Source organism: Hypanus sabinus, chromosome 7 (assembly GCF_030144855.1).
Source record: "Hypanus sabinus isolate sHypSab1 chromosome 7, sHypSab1.hap1, whole genome shotgun sequence".
In the NCBI taxonomy this organism is placed as follows: Eukaryota; Metazoa; Chordata; class Chondrichthyes; order Myliobatiformes; family Dasyatidae; genus Hypanus; species Hypanus sabinus.
The window spans coordinates 116,227,518-116,244,190 of NC_082712.1; the positions used below are offsets into that span (position 1 = coordinate 116,227,518).

At 37.3% G+C, this 16,673-nt stretch overlaps 1 protein-coding gene across 1 annotated transcript in view; it reads right to left on the reverse strand.

Annotated features, from left to right (window-relative positions):
* commd9 (COMM domain containing 9) overlaps positions 1-15,853 on the reverse strand; it is a 29,222-nt gene extending 13,369 nt beyond the window's left edge. The window contains exons 1-2 of the mRNA XM_059975443.1: positions 15,763-15,853; positions 4,813-4,938 (exon numbers count right to left, since the gene is read on the reverse strand). Coding sequence (XP_059831426.1) covers positions 4,813-4,938; positions 15,763-15,804 — 168 coding nt within the window. The 5' untranslated portion in view covers positions 15,805-15,853. The remainder of the gene's footprint in view (positions 1-4,812; positions 4,939-15,762) is intronic.
* Positions 15,854-16,673: the final 820 nt, after the last annotated feature.

Genomic DNA, 16,673 nt, shown 5'->3' on the forward strand with positions numbered 1-16,673 from the left:
GTACTGCTGCTGCTAAGTTAACAAATTTTACAACATATGCTGGTGATAAAAAATCTGACTCTGGATTATGAAGGATATACGAAGGATATAGTCCAAACACTGGAAAAAGGGACAAAACCCCCTGTCGAAAGCCCTTCCAAATGCTTCTACCACTTCAGTAGACAGTCAGCTGTAGTTCGCAATTACTTACTGCATAAAGGTTCATCCCTAGAACTTCTTTGTAGTTTTTATCCCAACTTGGAAATGTGCCCCTTGGTCAGTGAGCTATCTACAAATGGGAACAGCTTCCTTCTACCTGAACCATCAATGAGGTTGCACAATATCATGAAGTCTCCTCTAAATTTTTTCCCCATGAGGAACACCCCCAGCTTCTTCAATCTAAAATTATAGCTGGAATCCCTTACTCAGGGGCCATCCCAATCTTTTCTGCATCCTCTCTAGGACCATCATAATCGTACTTAAAGTTCAGTGACTAGGATCAGGCACAATATCCCAATGTTGTATGTTATAAGAGGTTCAGCAAACTCTCCAATTTTTGTACTCTTTTCCTCTACAAATGAATCCAAAGATCCCATATGATCTACTAACCATTCTCTCAACATGACATCACTCTGAATGATTTTTTTTAAAAACACATGCGCCATCCCTCTGCCCCTGTAGACCCTTGAGAAGCATGCCATTTAGCTTGTATTTGTCTCATTCTTTCTGACAAAGTAATATTAATATTAATTTTAATCTTAATATTAATTTTCAAGTGCCACTTGTCTGCCCAGTCAGCCATCCTATTTCCCAGTAATGTTATCCTCCTTTCTGTCTGCAACACTTCAAAGTTCTGCATCATCCACAGATTGTAAAACTTTGCTTTGCACACTAATGTTTAAGTTATTAGTGCCCAATGAAAGTAGTGATCTCAACACCAATCCACAGGGAACACCTTCCAGTCTGAAAAAACATCAATTTTTCTAACTTTAGGACACTTTGTGTTGCTACCAAACCCTTAATTTCATGATGTTAATTTAGCTGACCAGCCTCCTGTGCGACTCTAGCAACTGCCTTCTGAAAAAAAAATAGGTAACATCAACTTCCACAAGATAGATAGATTAGTTGTACAAATAGAAATAAGTGGGCATTACTGAGATATAGCAAAGTAACCAAGACGAGGAATTAAATATCCTGGTTACTTAAGGTTAGAATAGAGATAAAATAGGGGAAAAAAGGATAGCCCTGATAATGAAGTACAAGAAAAAGGAAGCATAGTGAGAAAGGATCTCAATTCAGGAAATCTAGTAGAATAGAATAAAATTCGAGTGCAGTAGTTGTTTGGTAACCTGTAGACAATGGTGGTAATGTAGTGAAAAGTACAAATCAACAAACTAGAGCAGATACAATAGTCACAGAAAGTTTAAAACTACAAACAGACTTGAAAAACCAATTCAGCAGGAAGAGTGTGGAGAACAAATTCACAAGTGTATCAAAGATAGTTTCAAGATTATAAAGCCAGTGAGGTGACAGGCTCGTTTAGATTTTGTAATGAGAAATAATTAATTAATAATCTCAGAGTTAAGTTGCCTTTAGAGTACACAGTCCATAAGATAACTCAATAGAAAAAAATATTGAAAAGTGACTTAGCTCAATTTACAACAAATATGTATTATCTTCAGGCAAAAAGCAGGAAGCGTGATCCAGCCGTGACTAATAAAGGGATTAACCCCAAATGTAAAGGCAAATGATGTTGTTAAGGTAGCAAGCCTTACGGTTGTCAAAATTTCAGAATTCAAGGGCAGACAAAGGGATTGTAAAGGTAACGTAGAATAGGAAATTAATCTAGTGAGAAATAAAAACATTGTTAAAGCAGCTGTAGACATTCAAAAAAAGGTAACATTACTGTGGCTCCCTAACAGACTGAGACAGGCAAGAAAAATTATATTAGGAAATGGCAGCAACAAGTGCTGTGTCAGTTTCCATAGAGGACATTCAAAAACAAATCCTGAAAATACAGGAGCACTACATAGAATATTTGAGTTGAAAGTTTAAAAAAAGTTTAGTGAAATTAAATTAAATTGAAAGTTGATTTAATCTTAAAGAACATATACCTGTCTAGTAGACTCTTAAACTTCACTAGTGTATCTGCCTCCACCACAGACTCAGGCAGTGCATTCCACGCACCAACCACTTTCTGAGTGAAAAACCTTCCTGTAATATCCCCCTTGAACTTCCCTCCCCTTACCTTAAACACATGTCCTCTTGTATTGAGCAGTGGTGCCCTGGGAAGAGGCACTATCTATTCCTCTTAATATCTTGTACACTTCTATTATGTCTCCTCTCATCCTCCTTCTCTCCAGAGAGTAAAGCCCTAGCTCCCTTAATCTCTGATCATAATGCATACTCTCTAAACCAGGCAGCATCCTGGTAGATCTCCTCTGTACCCTTTCCAATGCTTCCACATCCTTCCTATAGTGAGGTGACCAGAACTGGACACAGTACTCCAAGTGTGGCCTAACCAGAGTTTTACAGAGCTGCATCATTACCTTGCGACTCTTAAACGCTATCTCTCAACTTGTGAAAGCTAACACACCATAAGCTTTCTTAACTACCCTATCTACCTGTGACACAACTTTCAGGGATCTGTGGACATGTACCCCCAGATCCCTCTGCTCCTCCACACCACTAAGTATCCTGCCAGTTACTTTGTACTCTGCCTTGGAGTTTGTCCTTCAACACTTCTCTGGGTTGAACTCCATCTGCCACTTCTCAGTCCACTTCTGCATCCTATCAATGTCTCTCTGCAATCTTCAACAAACCTCAACACTATCCATACCACCACCAACCTTTGTCTCTTCTGCAAACTTGCCAACCCACCCTTCTACCTTCATATCCATGTCGTTAATAAAAATCACGAAAAGTAGGGGTCCCAGAACCGATCCTTCTGGGACATCACCAGTCACAACCCTCCAATCCAAATGTACTCCCTCCACCACGACCCTCTGCTTTCTCCAGGCAAGCCAATTCTGAATCCACCTGGCCAAACTTCCCCGGATCCCAAGTCTTCTGTCTTTCTGAATAAGTCTACCGTGTGGAACCTTATCTTCACCATCTTAGTTTTTCATTCACCTCAGCTTCATTTCTTTATTTCCTTTATTTCCTTTACTTAGTATTTGTGTGTTTATACTTTAAAATAAACAATCATTAAGAAGACAGCTCGCTATTCTTGACTTGATGTCAATAGGCTGAATGGCCTACTTCTGCTCCTTTGTCTTGTGATCTTGTGACTCCTGGCAGAACCTGAGGGTCAGATATTAAACAGAGGTCCAATACTGATGGCAGAGGGGCAGAAGCTGTTGCTGAATCATCTTCAGGCACCTGTACCTCCTCCCTGATGGTAGTAATGAGAGAACATATCACAGATGGTGAGGGTTCTTCATGATAGATGCTGCCTTTTTGAGGGGCTGGCTCATAAATAACTAATATATTGAGTGGTCAAGAACTGGTCAAGGACAGGACAGAGAGTAGGAATAAATAGATATATTTTAGGACAGATGGCTATGACAAATTATTGGACCTGGAGTCTGAGCTGCTCACTGTAAAAGTCATATGGAATAATCGATGCAGGTTTGTTGTGGATATGGAGTAGGATGCCAATGTGAACTGGGAAGAGAATGTAGAGAAGCTTCAGGAGAATAAATACAGGGCAAGTGAAGGTGTAAATGGAAGTACATGTGAAAAAAGATTACTCATATTGTGGAATTTTTTTTAAAAACGAAAGCACTGACATTGAGTGGAACTGTGTCCTTGTACATGCCATTGCTCCAAGAGCAGGTGTAGACTTGGATCACTTCCTAGATTATTAGAAATACAGCAGCAGTAGCAAATGTGGTAAATCTATTAAGTTACTGATAGTAGGATACCAAAAGGAATGGATAGCCCACTAAGAATCAATGTAATTAATCTTGGTTGTGAGAATATTTCCTTTCTTGGGTAGAGAGATCAGATTAGTACATACTATTAAAAGATAATCTCACCATGGGCATTTATGAAAAAGCAAGATAACTCTGCTTGTGCACTCAACCCCTTTTATAATTTAACATGCCAATACTTTCCTAATTGATAGCAGGACATATTCAAGTATGTTCATTCACCTCTGCTAAAACTGGGCACAACTTTGGAATTATTCTAGAGCACAAAAATCACCTTTTTTCTATGACCAAATAACTTCTTTGACATATCTTTGCTATACTAATATCATCCTCAATTTACACTATAAATGGGGCGGGGGGGGGGGGGGGTGAAGAAAGCTTGAACTCCACAGAGACCAACATTCCATCTGCTTACCCCCCAACCAAATTATAATTTCTGACAGTCCTCCATTTCCTGTATCCTCAACCTTTTTTTTGAGGATACAAAAAAAATACTCCAATACTCCATCATCTCAGAGTGGTACAGCCATAAAATGGGTCCTTCTGCTCACCACATCCATGCTGTGCTGTCTTTTTTGCTCATCTACACTAATTATTCGTCATCAGAACCACCTCATGTTACCTTCCCCCAATTCCAGTGACCAACAACTAACAACTCTTGGCTCCAGCACTCCCTCATTCCCCCAACTTGTGAACTTTGTTTAAAATTATTACACCACTCTCTCTGTTGGGAAACTCACTGATCTATAATCCTGTTGAGCTCCAAACACTGGCTCACTGTGATTACATTCTCAATTTACATTACTCTCTAAGACTTACATTTTTAAATACAGACGATGATGTAGGTATATTAAACATACAAGTAAAACATACTGTGTTCAACCAAGTTTTCTCTTACCTGCTGGGCCTCCTCAGGAGTCACTGATAAACTACTGACGGTGTTGTCAACCAACCTGGATGAATTAGTGGCCGCCGAGGAAAAACTTTCCTGACATAAATGTCTCACCACATCCTTTGAGGGAGCCTGAAAAACAGCAACTCAGTCACCAAGAATCTTCATTTATATCAAATGCCATGAACACAGGGTTCAGGGGTAATATTGGACAATTTTCATGGTTAAACACAGATTTTACACTCTTACAGACTGCAGTCAAAGGGAAAAAGAAATTTGCTAAACTAATGGGCAAGCTGTGATCAGAAACCACTAGAAACCTGAATCTAGGTAAATTAACAATATATTTGCTTCAGCAGGAGTGGGAAATTGCAAAATGCTCCAAATGGAAAAAAAACTTTAGTCACATCATACAGTTCAGAACCCAACTCCAGGTCAAACAGGTTTCGATTGAGTTTACATCTGAGCAAGCTGATTTAAGGTGAAGGCACAGATTATCAAGGCAGAAAGCAGGATGCAAGGATGTGGCAAGAGTGAGTGACGCCTCTGTCAGTCCGAGTTGACCATGGATATCGCATTCTGGCTTTTTAGATATGAAAGCCTGGGCAGTACGTTATGGAGAGCGAGCTGTTGCCCATGTAGAAAGCTTCCCCTCTCCATGCATCCGATAAACCAAAAGGAACAGTATAGAAGGATACAGTTTGGTACTAGCAGCATTGTAGGAGATGCAACTCTGCATTGAACTCAATGTAAACTGCCTCAGGGACCCCAGCGCCAGATTTTTCCCTCGGGGTTTACCCCTGAAGCCTTCTCCATGAGTGGGTTAGCCACAAGGCAGCAGAGGTTTGAGATCAGAGTTTTCCTTCTCCTAGATGAGCTGCCAACCATGGCCCCATCTGCCCAAAGTGACTAGTTTTAAGGTGCCAGTAACCTGTCTTTGCTCTTCTCCTGTCGGTAGAAACTGTTTCGCTGGGCTTAGTAGCTAAGCCACACGTGAAGCTGGATTTGGCTGTTAGAGGCTATTTGAGGCGCACACCACTGGGACCATTTAATAGATAGTGGGAGCTTTGTTCCCATTACCACCACCAGCAATAATAAACTTAAGCAACCTTAAGCAAGAGTGGAGCTGTAATTTTGCACAAAAAGTTAGATGCAAGTTTGTGGCTGGAGAGTGAAGATTGCTCGAGGGAGAACAAACATCCAAATGGATCCACTATATATGAGATGCTACACAACTTCTCACTGAAAAAAAATGTCCCATCATGCTCTAGGAACTCCACTTAATACATTCCAAAAGAAAACAATAAAGAGTAAACCAAACCTGAAATAATAGCTTTTTTCCCCTTTTATTTAGCAAACAAGGCTCCTAGATGTTTACTGAGAAGCAAAAGATCAAATTATTTGAGTTCATGGTTAAAGAACATGTAACAGCAGAAGTTCCTTGAAAGTGGAATGTATGTGACTTAAATGCAATTGTCAAGAGCCAACAAAGTGGCGCACAAAATAATTTCTAAGGTAGGGACATGTTCGGCACAACTTTGTGGGCCGAAGGGCCTGTATTGTGCTGTAGGTTTTCTATGTTTTCTCAAATCAGAGATCTCTCAAGGAATGAACACGTCCAGAGAGACAGCATCTTTTATTTCACTAGGTACCATTGCATTCAGGATTACTAATGTTTGTTGGGGGCTATGCCTTTGAAAAGATTTTTGTGTTTCCATAAATCCTTTAATGTGAATTGTTGATTTCAAAGCATAAATTAGGCAAAGTAAGAGAGTTCTCAACAGTATAAGTTTAAAGTCTTTAAATTAGCATAAAACACTGGGCCACCTTTCAATATAAAGCCACGGAGACAAAAATCCTGGAATTATTAAAGGAATGACAAGGAGGAAAAGAACTTGAATTTATGCACCTTTCCCATTATCATGATACATAAGTGCTTATAACACCCACCAACTGGTAGATATTGTAATGTAAAGATTGTGCAATATCCTTAGACGCTGAAAAAGCCTTCGATCGGGCTGAATGGAATTACTTATTTAAAACCTTAGAAAAATTTAATTTTGGGCCTGATTTTATTCAAAGGATTAAATTAATTTATCTCCTTCTGCTTGGGTTCTTACTAACTCTCAGAATTCCAAACTTCAACGTGGAGCTAGACAAGGCTGTCCCTTTGAGCCCTTTGCTTTTTCATCTGGCTTTAGAACCCTTAGCTATTGCTTTCCAGGAATCTGATGATATCACTGGTATTTTAAGGAGAGGTACAACTCACAAAGTTTCGCTTTATGCTGATGACCTTTTCCTTTCTATTTCTAATGTTGAGACTTCATTACCTTTCGTACTTTCTTTACTCTCTTGTTTTAGTCAGTTTACAGGATATAAACTAAATTTTCATAAAGTTAACTTTTTCCTTTGAATAATTTGGTATGAATTAATATTACCTTCCTTTTAAAAGTGTAAGAAATCAATTTACTTATTTAGATGTAACAATTACTAATTATAAATACTTAAAGAAATGTTTTTACCTTGCTGAATTATGTAAAAAGGGCACTATCAAAATGGTCGCCCTTTTCATCATCGTTGATTGGCCAAATTCATTCTATTAAAATTAATATTTTGCCTAAATTTTTATACCATTTTTAGGCCTTACCTGTTTTTATTCCTAAATCCTTTTTTGATTCTCGAGTCTATCATATCTTCATATATACAGAATAAACATTCTCGACTAAATAAAGTTTATCTTCAAAAACCTAAAAAAAAATGGAGGTTTAGCTTTGCCAAATTTTAGGTTTTATTACTGGGCAGTCAATATACAGAATCTTACATTTTGGTTATATTATATTAACCAGTGGACTGTCCAGTTTGGATTTCTTTAGAAGCTGTTATGAGTGATGAACAGACCTGATGGACAACGGGGTGCAGAGTTAACCATCCCCCTCCCCCACGAGAACCACGAACTATTACTGTTGCTACGCTGCTCATGAGAGAGAGAGAGACGAAACACAGGCACGAACATTTGCTACAGATAAGAGAGAGAGACTGTTGATTTATTGTGACTCTTCCTGGATTATTTACCTTTTTGCTACAAGGATGTTATTTTGCTCGTTAACATTCCTCAGGAGTGGCCTGATTTGATGGACACAATCATTCAGAGTTGATGGATAGCTGAGACCCTGTTAGTAGGGATATAAGACAGGTCTGGAGAGACACCCTTCAGACGCACCAGTGGACCCTGACTGAGGGTTGTGAACCCACAAGGAAGGTGGGGGCTTCGGAGACCGAACCAGGAGATCGGTCAGTAAAACTCTCAGTGTAACGGCAGGACCAGTGAGGACTTATGTGTGTGTCCACTCATGCCAGAGTGACGAGTCCACCACAGAAGGAAGGTCTAGCTGAAGGACGGAGGGGTCACAGCCGAATGACCACAACGGTGCAACGGAATCAAAAGGCAACAGGAAGGTCTGCTGACTGCAGTGGCTCAATCTCTCGCTCTCTCTCTCTCCAAATGATTACCACACAACAACTACACTTACCTCAGCACGCATGAACTGAACTGAACTTTATAATTTTCTATGACAATTCATTTACCCCTAGACATCGATAGAGCTTGTTTATTATTATTATTATTCCTACACTTTTAGGTTTATTATTGCTAACCTGTGTTATATGTATATTTGCATTATTGGCATTGTTTTGCTTATTTTACTAATGAACACTTTTGAATATAGTACCACTAGACTCCAATGGATACTTCTCTCTCTGCTGGCCTGACACCCAGTTATGGGGTACGTAACAAAGCTGTTAATGAATTTTCTATCATCTCTCTTCTCGGATCCTCAATTCCTTTATTTTTAAGTAAACTGATAGTTTTGTAGTTAAACATACATAGAGGATTTGGGTACAATTTAGAAAATATTTTGGTTTATTGAGATTCTCTCTTTCAAGTCCTATTTTTTCTAACTTTTTTTTTAAACCTTCTATGACTGTTGTAATTTTTAAAGATTGGGATAGACTGGGTATTAAAAGCTTCCAGGATTTATTTGTTGGAGGAAAACTTTTTTCGTTTGAGCAGTTGTCAACTAAATATAGCTTACCAAGAATCCACTTTTTCGATATTTACAAACTAGACTTTTTGTGGTCTCAAGTACATACATTTCCTAAAAGTCCTGATAAGAATTTATTAGATGTAATTTTTATTTTGAAACCTTTTCATAATGGATCAATATCTAATGTTTACAGTATGTTGTTGGGACTGAGAAACATTCCTTTAGACAAAATTAAAAATCTCTGGGAACAAGATTTATAGACTGCAATTTCTGAGGAAACTTGGAATAAAATTGTTTAATTGATTAATACCTCATCGTCGTGTGCCAATCACTCCCTCCTACAATTTAAAGTGGTCCATAGGGCACATGACTAAAGATGAGCTGTCTCATTTTTATTCAGATATATCTCCCTATTGTGACAAATATAACAATGGAGAGGCTTCATTAATACATATGTTCTGGACATGTCCGAGTCTTGAAAAATACTGGAAGGAAGTATTTCAAACTTTTTCTGTGCTTTTTAAAGTAAATTTTAAACCAAACCGTTTGACTGCCTTATTAAGTATTGTCAGAGGAAAATATATTATCTTTGCACATTTTGGCTTTTACTTCTCTTATAGCTAGGAGGCCATTGTTGCTTAGGTGGAAGGGTGTTGCTCCGCCTACTCATGCTCAATGGCTAAGCGATGTTATGTCATGCTTAAATTTAGAGAAGATTCGTTGTTCAATTTCTGAATCAAGACAAGACTTTCTAACATTGTGGGGATCTTTTTTGAATTACTTTCAACATCTTTGATTTGTTATCAAGTACAGATGTTGGCTAATAATGTTTTTGCTATATAATAAGGATTTTTTTTCTTTTTCTTTCTTTACCAATAGCTTTTCTCAGTAGTGAGTTTAGATTTTTTTGAATAATAATAAAATTATTACTTTTTAATATTATGATTCGATTTAATTTACACGAATATGGGGTAATGAAACTATAAGTGTGATTCACATATATTGTAATTGATATATGATACACATCCTCCTGTACCCTGTATTCTTTTTTGTAAATCAATAAAAATATTGAAAAAGAAAAAAGAAATACAAACCAATATATACATTGATGTGCCACAGACCAAATGTAGACTTTTTATTATTTGCCTAAGAAGTTACAGTGTTTCAACTTTGGTGACTCACAAGTACTGATAGTAATAATTATTCCCTAGCAATTTCTTAGCTTGGAACACAAGTAAGATCAGGAGTGGGTCAATCAGAGCCGCAAGCCTACCCCATCAAACAATATCATGGCTGGTCTTCTACCTCAACACCATTTTCCTGCCTTTTTCCCTTATTCCATGATTCCACTAACAACCTCAGATGAGATGGCTGCACCCTTGACCAATATCTTTGTGTGTTCTCCAACCAGAGATACTTGCCAGGAGGACTGGCAAGTAGCAGCTGATGTTATTCCATTATTCTTTTCTTTCTAAATCTTTTTATTATTATTAGTAATATGGACAGAATACAAATGATATATTGATAAAGAAATTACCAACATACAAATTCCATTACATAAGAAAAAAAACATACATAATAGTTACAATCTAAATGAGTTTACCAAGACATAAGCCATAAAATATATGAATGAACATGGTAAGTCTAAATATTTCATAATATATGATATAAAAAACAAAGAAAGAAAAAAATATATATATAATGCAAAACTAGCTAATCTAGTAACTAATAACTAATATAGAAAAAAAAGCAGCAAAAAAAAGAGAGAGAAAAAAAAGGGGGCTGTTTATAATATCTCACAAAAATAAATATTCATCAATGCCGTCACTTCCGGTCCTCTCAACATACATAAGCTAAAAGCTGGGAAATCAAATGAACTTGGCACAGGGTCATATTACATCATATGAAAATGTTGAATAAATGGTCTCCATAACTTTTCAAATTTAATAGAAGTCTCAAAAGCACCACTTCTAATTTTTTCTAAATTTAAACAGTTTGAGAGAACCAATTAAATACAGTGAGAGGTTTAATTTCCTTTCAATTCAACAATATAGATCTTCTAGCCATCAGAGTTAGAAATGCAATCATTCGACGGGCAGAAGAAGATAAATGCAGTGAGTCTAAAATTGGTAAACCAAAAATTGCAGTAATAGGATGAGGTTGTAAATCGATATTCAAAACTGCAGAAATAATATCAAAAATATCTTTCCAATATTTCTCCAAAAATGAACAAGACCAAAACATATGAGTTAAAGACACAATTTCAGATTGACATCTATCACAAATAGGACTGATATGACAGTAAAAATGAGCTAATTTATCCTTGGACATATGGGCCCTATGTACGACCTTAAATTATATTAATGAATGTTTGGCACATAACGATGATGTATTAACTAATTGAAGAATTCTATCCCAATTCTCACTAGAAATAATAAGGCTAAGCTCTCTTTCCCAATCCTTTTTAGTCTTATAAAGAGGCTCTGAACGTATCTTCATAATTATATTATAAAGTTTTGAAATAAGCCCTTTTTGAAAAGGGTCTAATTCAAATCTCTCCAAAATATCTGAAGGCACAAAATTTGGAAACGTAGGGAGTACAGAACTTAAAAAATATCTAATCTGTAAATATATAAAAAAATGAAATCTAGGCAAGTTATATTTGTTGGATAATTGCTCAAAAGACATGAAACAATTGTCCAAAAATAAATCAGAAAATCTTAGTAATCCCTTTTTCCAAGCGGAATAGGCTTGATCTATAATAGAAGGGTGGAAAAAACAATTAGATACAATAGGACTATTTAAAACGAATTGAGTCAACCCAAAAAATCTCCGAAATTGAAACCATATACGCAAAGTATGTTTAACTATCGGGTTGTCAATTCGTTTTGGCAATTTAGAAACAGCAAAAGGGAGAAAAGTCCCTAAAATAGAACCCAGAGCATAAGCTGATACAGATTTAGTTTCTAAACTCACCCAACGAAGGCCAAAAGATCCACCCCCATCTTTCAACCAACATAACAAGTATCTAATATTAACTGCCCAATAGTAAAATCTAAAATTAGGTAATGCTAACCTGCCTTCCTTTTTTGTCTTCTGTAAATATATTTTACCTAACCTGGGATTTTTATTCTGCCATATATATGAAGAAATTTTAGAGTCAACATTAGTAAAAAAAAGATTTCGGAATAAAAATTGGTATCGCTTGAAAAATATATAAAAACTTAGGTAAAATAACCATCTTAATAGCATTAATCCTACCTATTAGGGATAAAGATAATGGTGACCACTTAGTAAACCTTTAGCATTCGAATTTGCGTGATACTGTTGACCCCGCCAAAATCTAAAACAACGAAATTTGTCCTCCTTCCTCACATGAGTTTCTTGTACAAAAATGATACGAGCATTAAGTCTTTGGAATACTTTGAAAATCTTCTTTCGTTTAATTGGATGATTTAAACCATTAGTATTCCAAGACACAAAATTAATGGTCTGAGCCATAATTCTAAAATCAACCCTTTGGTATAGAAAGGGTTAACCAACTTATAAACTCATGCACCCGGAAGAGGAACAAAAGTAAAGAGAAGACCCGGAAGTGACAACAACACAGACATATTTGAAGTTCAAAAACAACCCAAATAAAAAAACTAACACAAACTGATGCAAAAAAAATAGAATTAGAAAACAGACCATCCCCCCACCCCCCAAGAAAAATAGAAAAAGCCAAAATATGACTTAAAAAGGAAAAAGACTAATTCTACACCCATGTCAGCTGAAGAACACTCCATATATAAAGGATATATATAAAAGAATCACCCCAACTTTAAAAATTAAAATCGCTATAATAAAAACCATATTTCTAAGTATAGTTAGTTATAAAAAAAATAAGAATATAGTCACTAAAAAAAATTATAAAAATTATAAAAACCATATTTCTAAGTATAGTTAGTTGTAAAAAAAATAAGAATATAGTCACTAAAAAAAAAATTATAAATCGGGCTCTAGTCCAGACAAAACAAAAAATATTTAAGCTATGGTAAGTGATGCATTGCAGGAAGAAGACGAAAGAAAGAAAAAAATAACGCCATCTTAAGCAAAACCAAAAATCTTTTTCAAAAAACCACCATCTTAATCAAAGAAAAATTCACCTTCAAAGAACTAAAAATATACCTTTGAAGGAACAAAGTTAATGGACAAGAATGTAGTATACTGGTTAAAGTGTATAAGGCAGAACAATTAATATGACGAAAACACGCTTTAACTTAAGTATAAAGTATATGATGAACCTACACCAATAACCAGATTTTAATTCTGGTTTAAGAGATCGAGAACCATCTTACACGATCAGCATCGTTCATTTATTAGAGACTGGTGTCTGTAGCAGTAGGGAAGTTCTCCTCCAGATATTTTCTCACTTCTGAAGTTGAAAGGAAATCCTGTCGTGGAGCATTCGACGAAGATATTCGAAGCTTCGCAGGGTATAGGAGCGCAGGTTTCTGATTTTTCTCATAACATTCAGCCATCAACGGTTTAAAAAGAAGCCTTCTTTTTAAAAGGTCAGGGCTAAAGTCTTCGACCAGGCAGAAGCAATATTCTTTGAATTTAATCATTCCTGCCCGACGAGCTGCCCATATAAGTTGCTCTTTGTCATGTACATAATGGAACCGGACAATTACCACCGAAGGTTTGTCTGTAGCACTCGGTGATCGACGCCGAATTCTATGTGCCCGATCCAATAAAGGAGGGTTATTCAGGAAAATCGTCAAAAACGCTTCTTTTAAAAGTTGAGCAAAATATTTCGAAGGGTCATCTTTTTCTATGCCGTCTGGAAGACCAAGTATACGTAAGTTCTGTCTTCTGGACCGATTCTCAAAATCGCCACTCTTGGCTTTAAGGGCTTCCATCAGCTTAATGGTCGAAATTAAATCCTGTTGCAGTTTTTCAATAGTCAAATCTCACTTCCGAGCATCTTCTTGCAGAGATGCAATAAGAGCTTGTTGCTGTTTAATTACTGAATCCGTCTTAACCATGTACTCTTGAAAAGCCTTTATATCTTCTTTAAAAAATTGTTGTAGTTCATCAAATTTTTTATCCAAAACCTCCATAAACAATTCATAAGTTAATTGAGTTTGTTGTGGCAGAGCCTGCTTCTTTCCGTTACCGTTCTGAATGCATCCAGGATCACGTCCCTTAGACCTGAGAGACATTTCTGTTTGCATATCTTCAAAAGTTCACAACAAACTCTTGGCAGTAAGTTCAAAAAAAATTAACAAAGAAACTTTCGGTATAGGTAAAAATAAGCTGAATAAGGGTGATGAAAGGTTAAAAAAAAGTAAAGGTTATGGAGCAAATCCAAAACAGTACTCACTCCATGAGCGTCTCCTGCTGACTCGCTATTCAAGAGGGGAAATAGCAATTATTCTGGAAATTATAGACCACGAGTCTCAAATCAGAGGTAAGAAAGCTACTGGAGAAGATTCTTAGGGATAGGATACATCAGAATTTGGAAAACCATGGCCTAATTAGACATTGTACCATACTAATTTGATTTGATATTGAGTAGGTGGCAAGGGTAGAGCTGTGGATATCATCTAGTTGGATTTTATTAAGGTGTTTGACTAAATTCCTCTCGGGAAACATCCAGATTTAGGTGTGTGGGATCCTCAGCAAATTAGCCATTTTGATGCAGAATTAGCTTGCCCAGATGGAAGATGGAGGATAGTGCTGAATAGGAGTTATTCTGGCTCATATACATGACCTGAATGAAAATATGGATGGATAAGTTTGGAGACCATACATAGATTGGTGCTTTATGGAAGACCAAAGGATAATTTAAGATGCAGATCAGTTGCAGAAATGAGAAATGGCAAATGGGGTTTAATCCGATCAAATGTGAAGTGTTGATATACAGAGGGATCTTGGGATCCCAGTTCATCACTTTTGGAAAATGGCTACACAGGTTGATAAGGTGGTAATGAAGGGATGTGGCATACTTGCCTCAATTAGAGAAGACAATGAGTTCAAAGATTGGGAGGATATCTTGCAGCTTTACAAAACTCTTTTCAGCCACACCTGGAACATTGCATTAAGTTCAGACGCTGCATTAGAAAATTGATGCCAAGGCTTTGGAGAGATTGCAGAAATAATTTACCTTGATGTTACAATAAGGGCATTTGTTACAAGGAGAGGTTGGGCAAACTTGGATTGTTTTCTCTGAAGCAACATGGATATCTGACTGAGGCTTACAAGATCATGCAAGGCATAGTTGATAGGTTGAAATGCCTAATACCAGAGGGCATGTGTTTAAGGTAAAAGTTCAAAGATGACATCCAGGGCAAGTTTTTGTTTTACGCAGAGAATGGTGGGCACACTGCCAAAGGTGGTGGTGGAGCCAAGTATGACTGAGGTGTTCCAGAGGCTCTTGAATGTGCAGGAAATGGAGATTGGGACATTGTGTAGACAGAAAGAATTAGTTTAATTAGGCTTTTGATTACTACATTAATTAACGTGGTATAACAATGGGTTAAAGAGCCTAATCCTGAGTTGTTCTGTTCTATGCTTGATCCAAGTTTAAAGAACAGCATCTCAAGTTCCATCTAGGCACATTGCATTTCTCAATAATTAATTTTAGACAGATGATGTTATTTATCCCTCTTTTTCTCTCCCCCTCATGCAAATTATTACCATGACAACGTTGGTCTTCATCCACCTCCTCATCGATATCCCCTCTCTTCACTCCACCCTCACTTCGTCAGCTGGTCCTGTTGGAGGCTCTTGGACCACTCTGGTTCCCTCCCCACCGGGGAGCCGTACACAATTTTGAGTTTGCTCCGGCATAAACACAGTCAATAGCAGTTCTCCCTCCTGCCATACCTGCACCGATAGTAAAGGGCGCAAACCCTTCGTACATTACCTTCAATAACAGCCGTAGCGATTCGAACCCGACCTCCTCCATCTTCCCTACCTCACGTGATCTTTGTGCGCAGGCGCCATGCCGTACAATGCACGCTGGGATTTGTAGTCCAACTTCTGAGGAACTGAGTTGAAGCTTCTTGTTTTAAACGAGTTTCCCTTGTCCCACGGACACTTTACTTCCGCCTCAGTTACGTTTTCACTTCAATGTCTCTCGACACAGTAATGTCCTTATCCACTATATTTTAACCCAAGAAATATAGAAAAAAACATGCTGGAAATTCTCAGCAGATCGTTGGAGAGAGAACATGAACCGGCCTCTCGAGCAAAGAATTCATCAGAACGGGGAAAATGAAAAAAAAAGCCTGTTTAAAGTCATAGAGAGGGGAATATTAAGAGATTCATAAGGAATGCCTGTAACAAATTGCTTCAAAATCCCGCAGTTAGAACAAAATGAACTGGAAACAAAAATGAGGGAGTGGGCCTGAAACATGGACAAAGAGCCAGGCAATGCATAGGTTTCATAGTGACATATGTGGCAGTGACGATGAAAGAGAAGTTGTTCATTGTAAGATCAGTTTCATCTGGGCTAGGAAGAAGAGTGGTGAAAATTACTGGTAAATTACACTTAGTGACGCAATTGCCCCACAATTATTGCCTGCACAGGCAAGAGAAAAGGTAATGGGTGACCACCAGGTGGATCAGTAAGTGTAGACAGGTGTTCAGGAGTCAATCATCTCAGTTAATTCTTCTCAAATGTATGCAGTTTATTTATTGATTGATTGAGTTACAAGGCAGAGTCGGCCTTTCCAGCCCTTCAAGCTGCACTATTCAGCAATTCACCTTTTTAAGCCCAGCCTTATCACAGGAAAATTTACAATGACCAATTAACCTAATAACTGATATTGATTT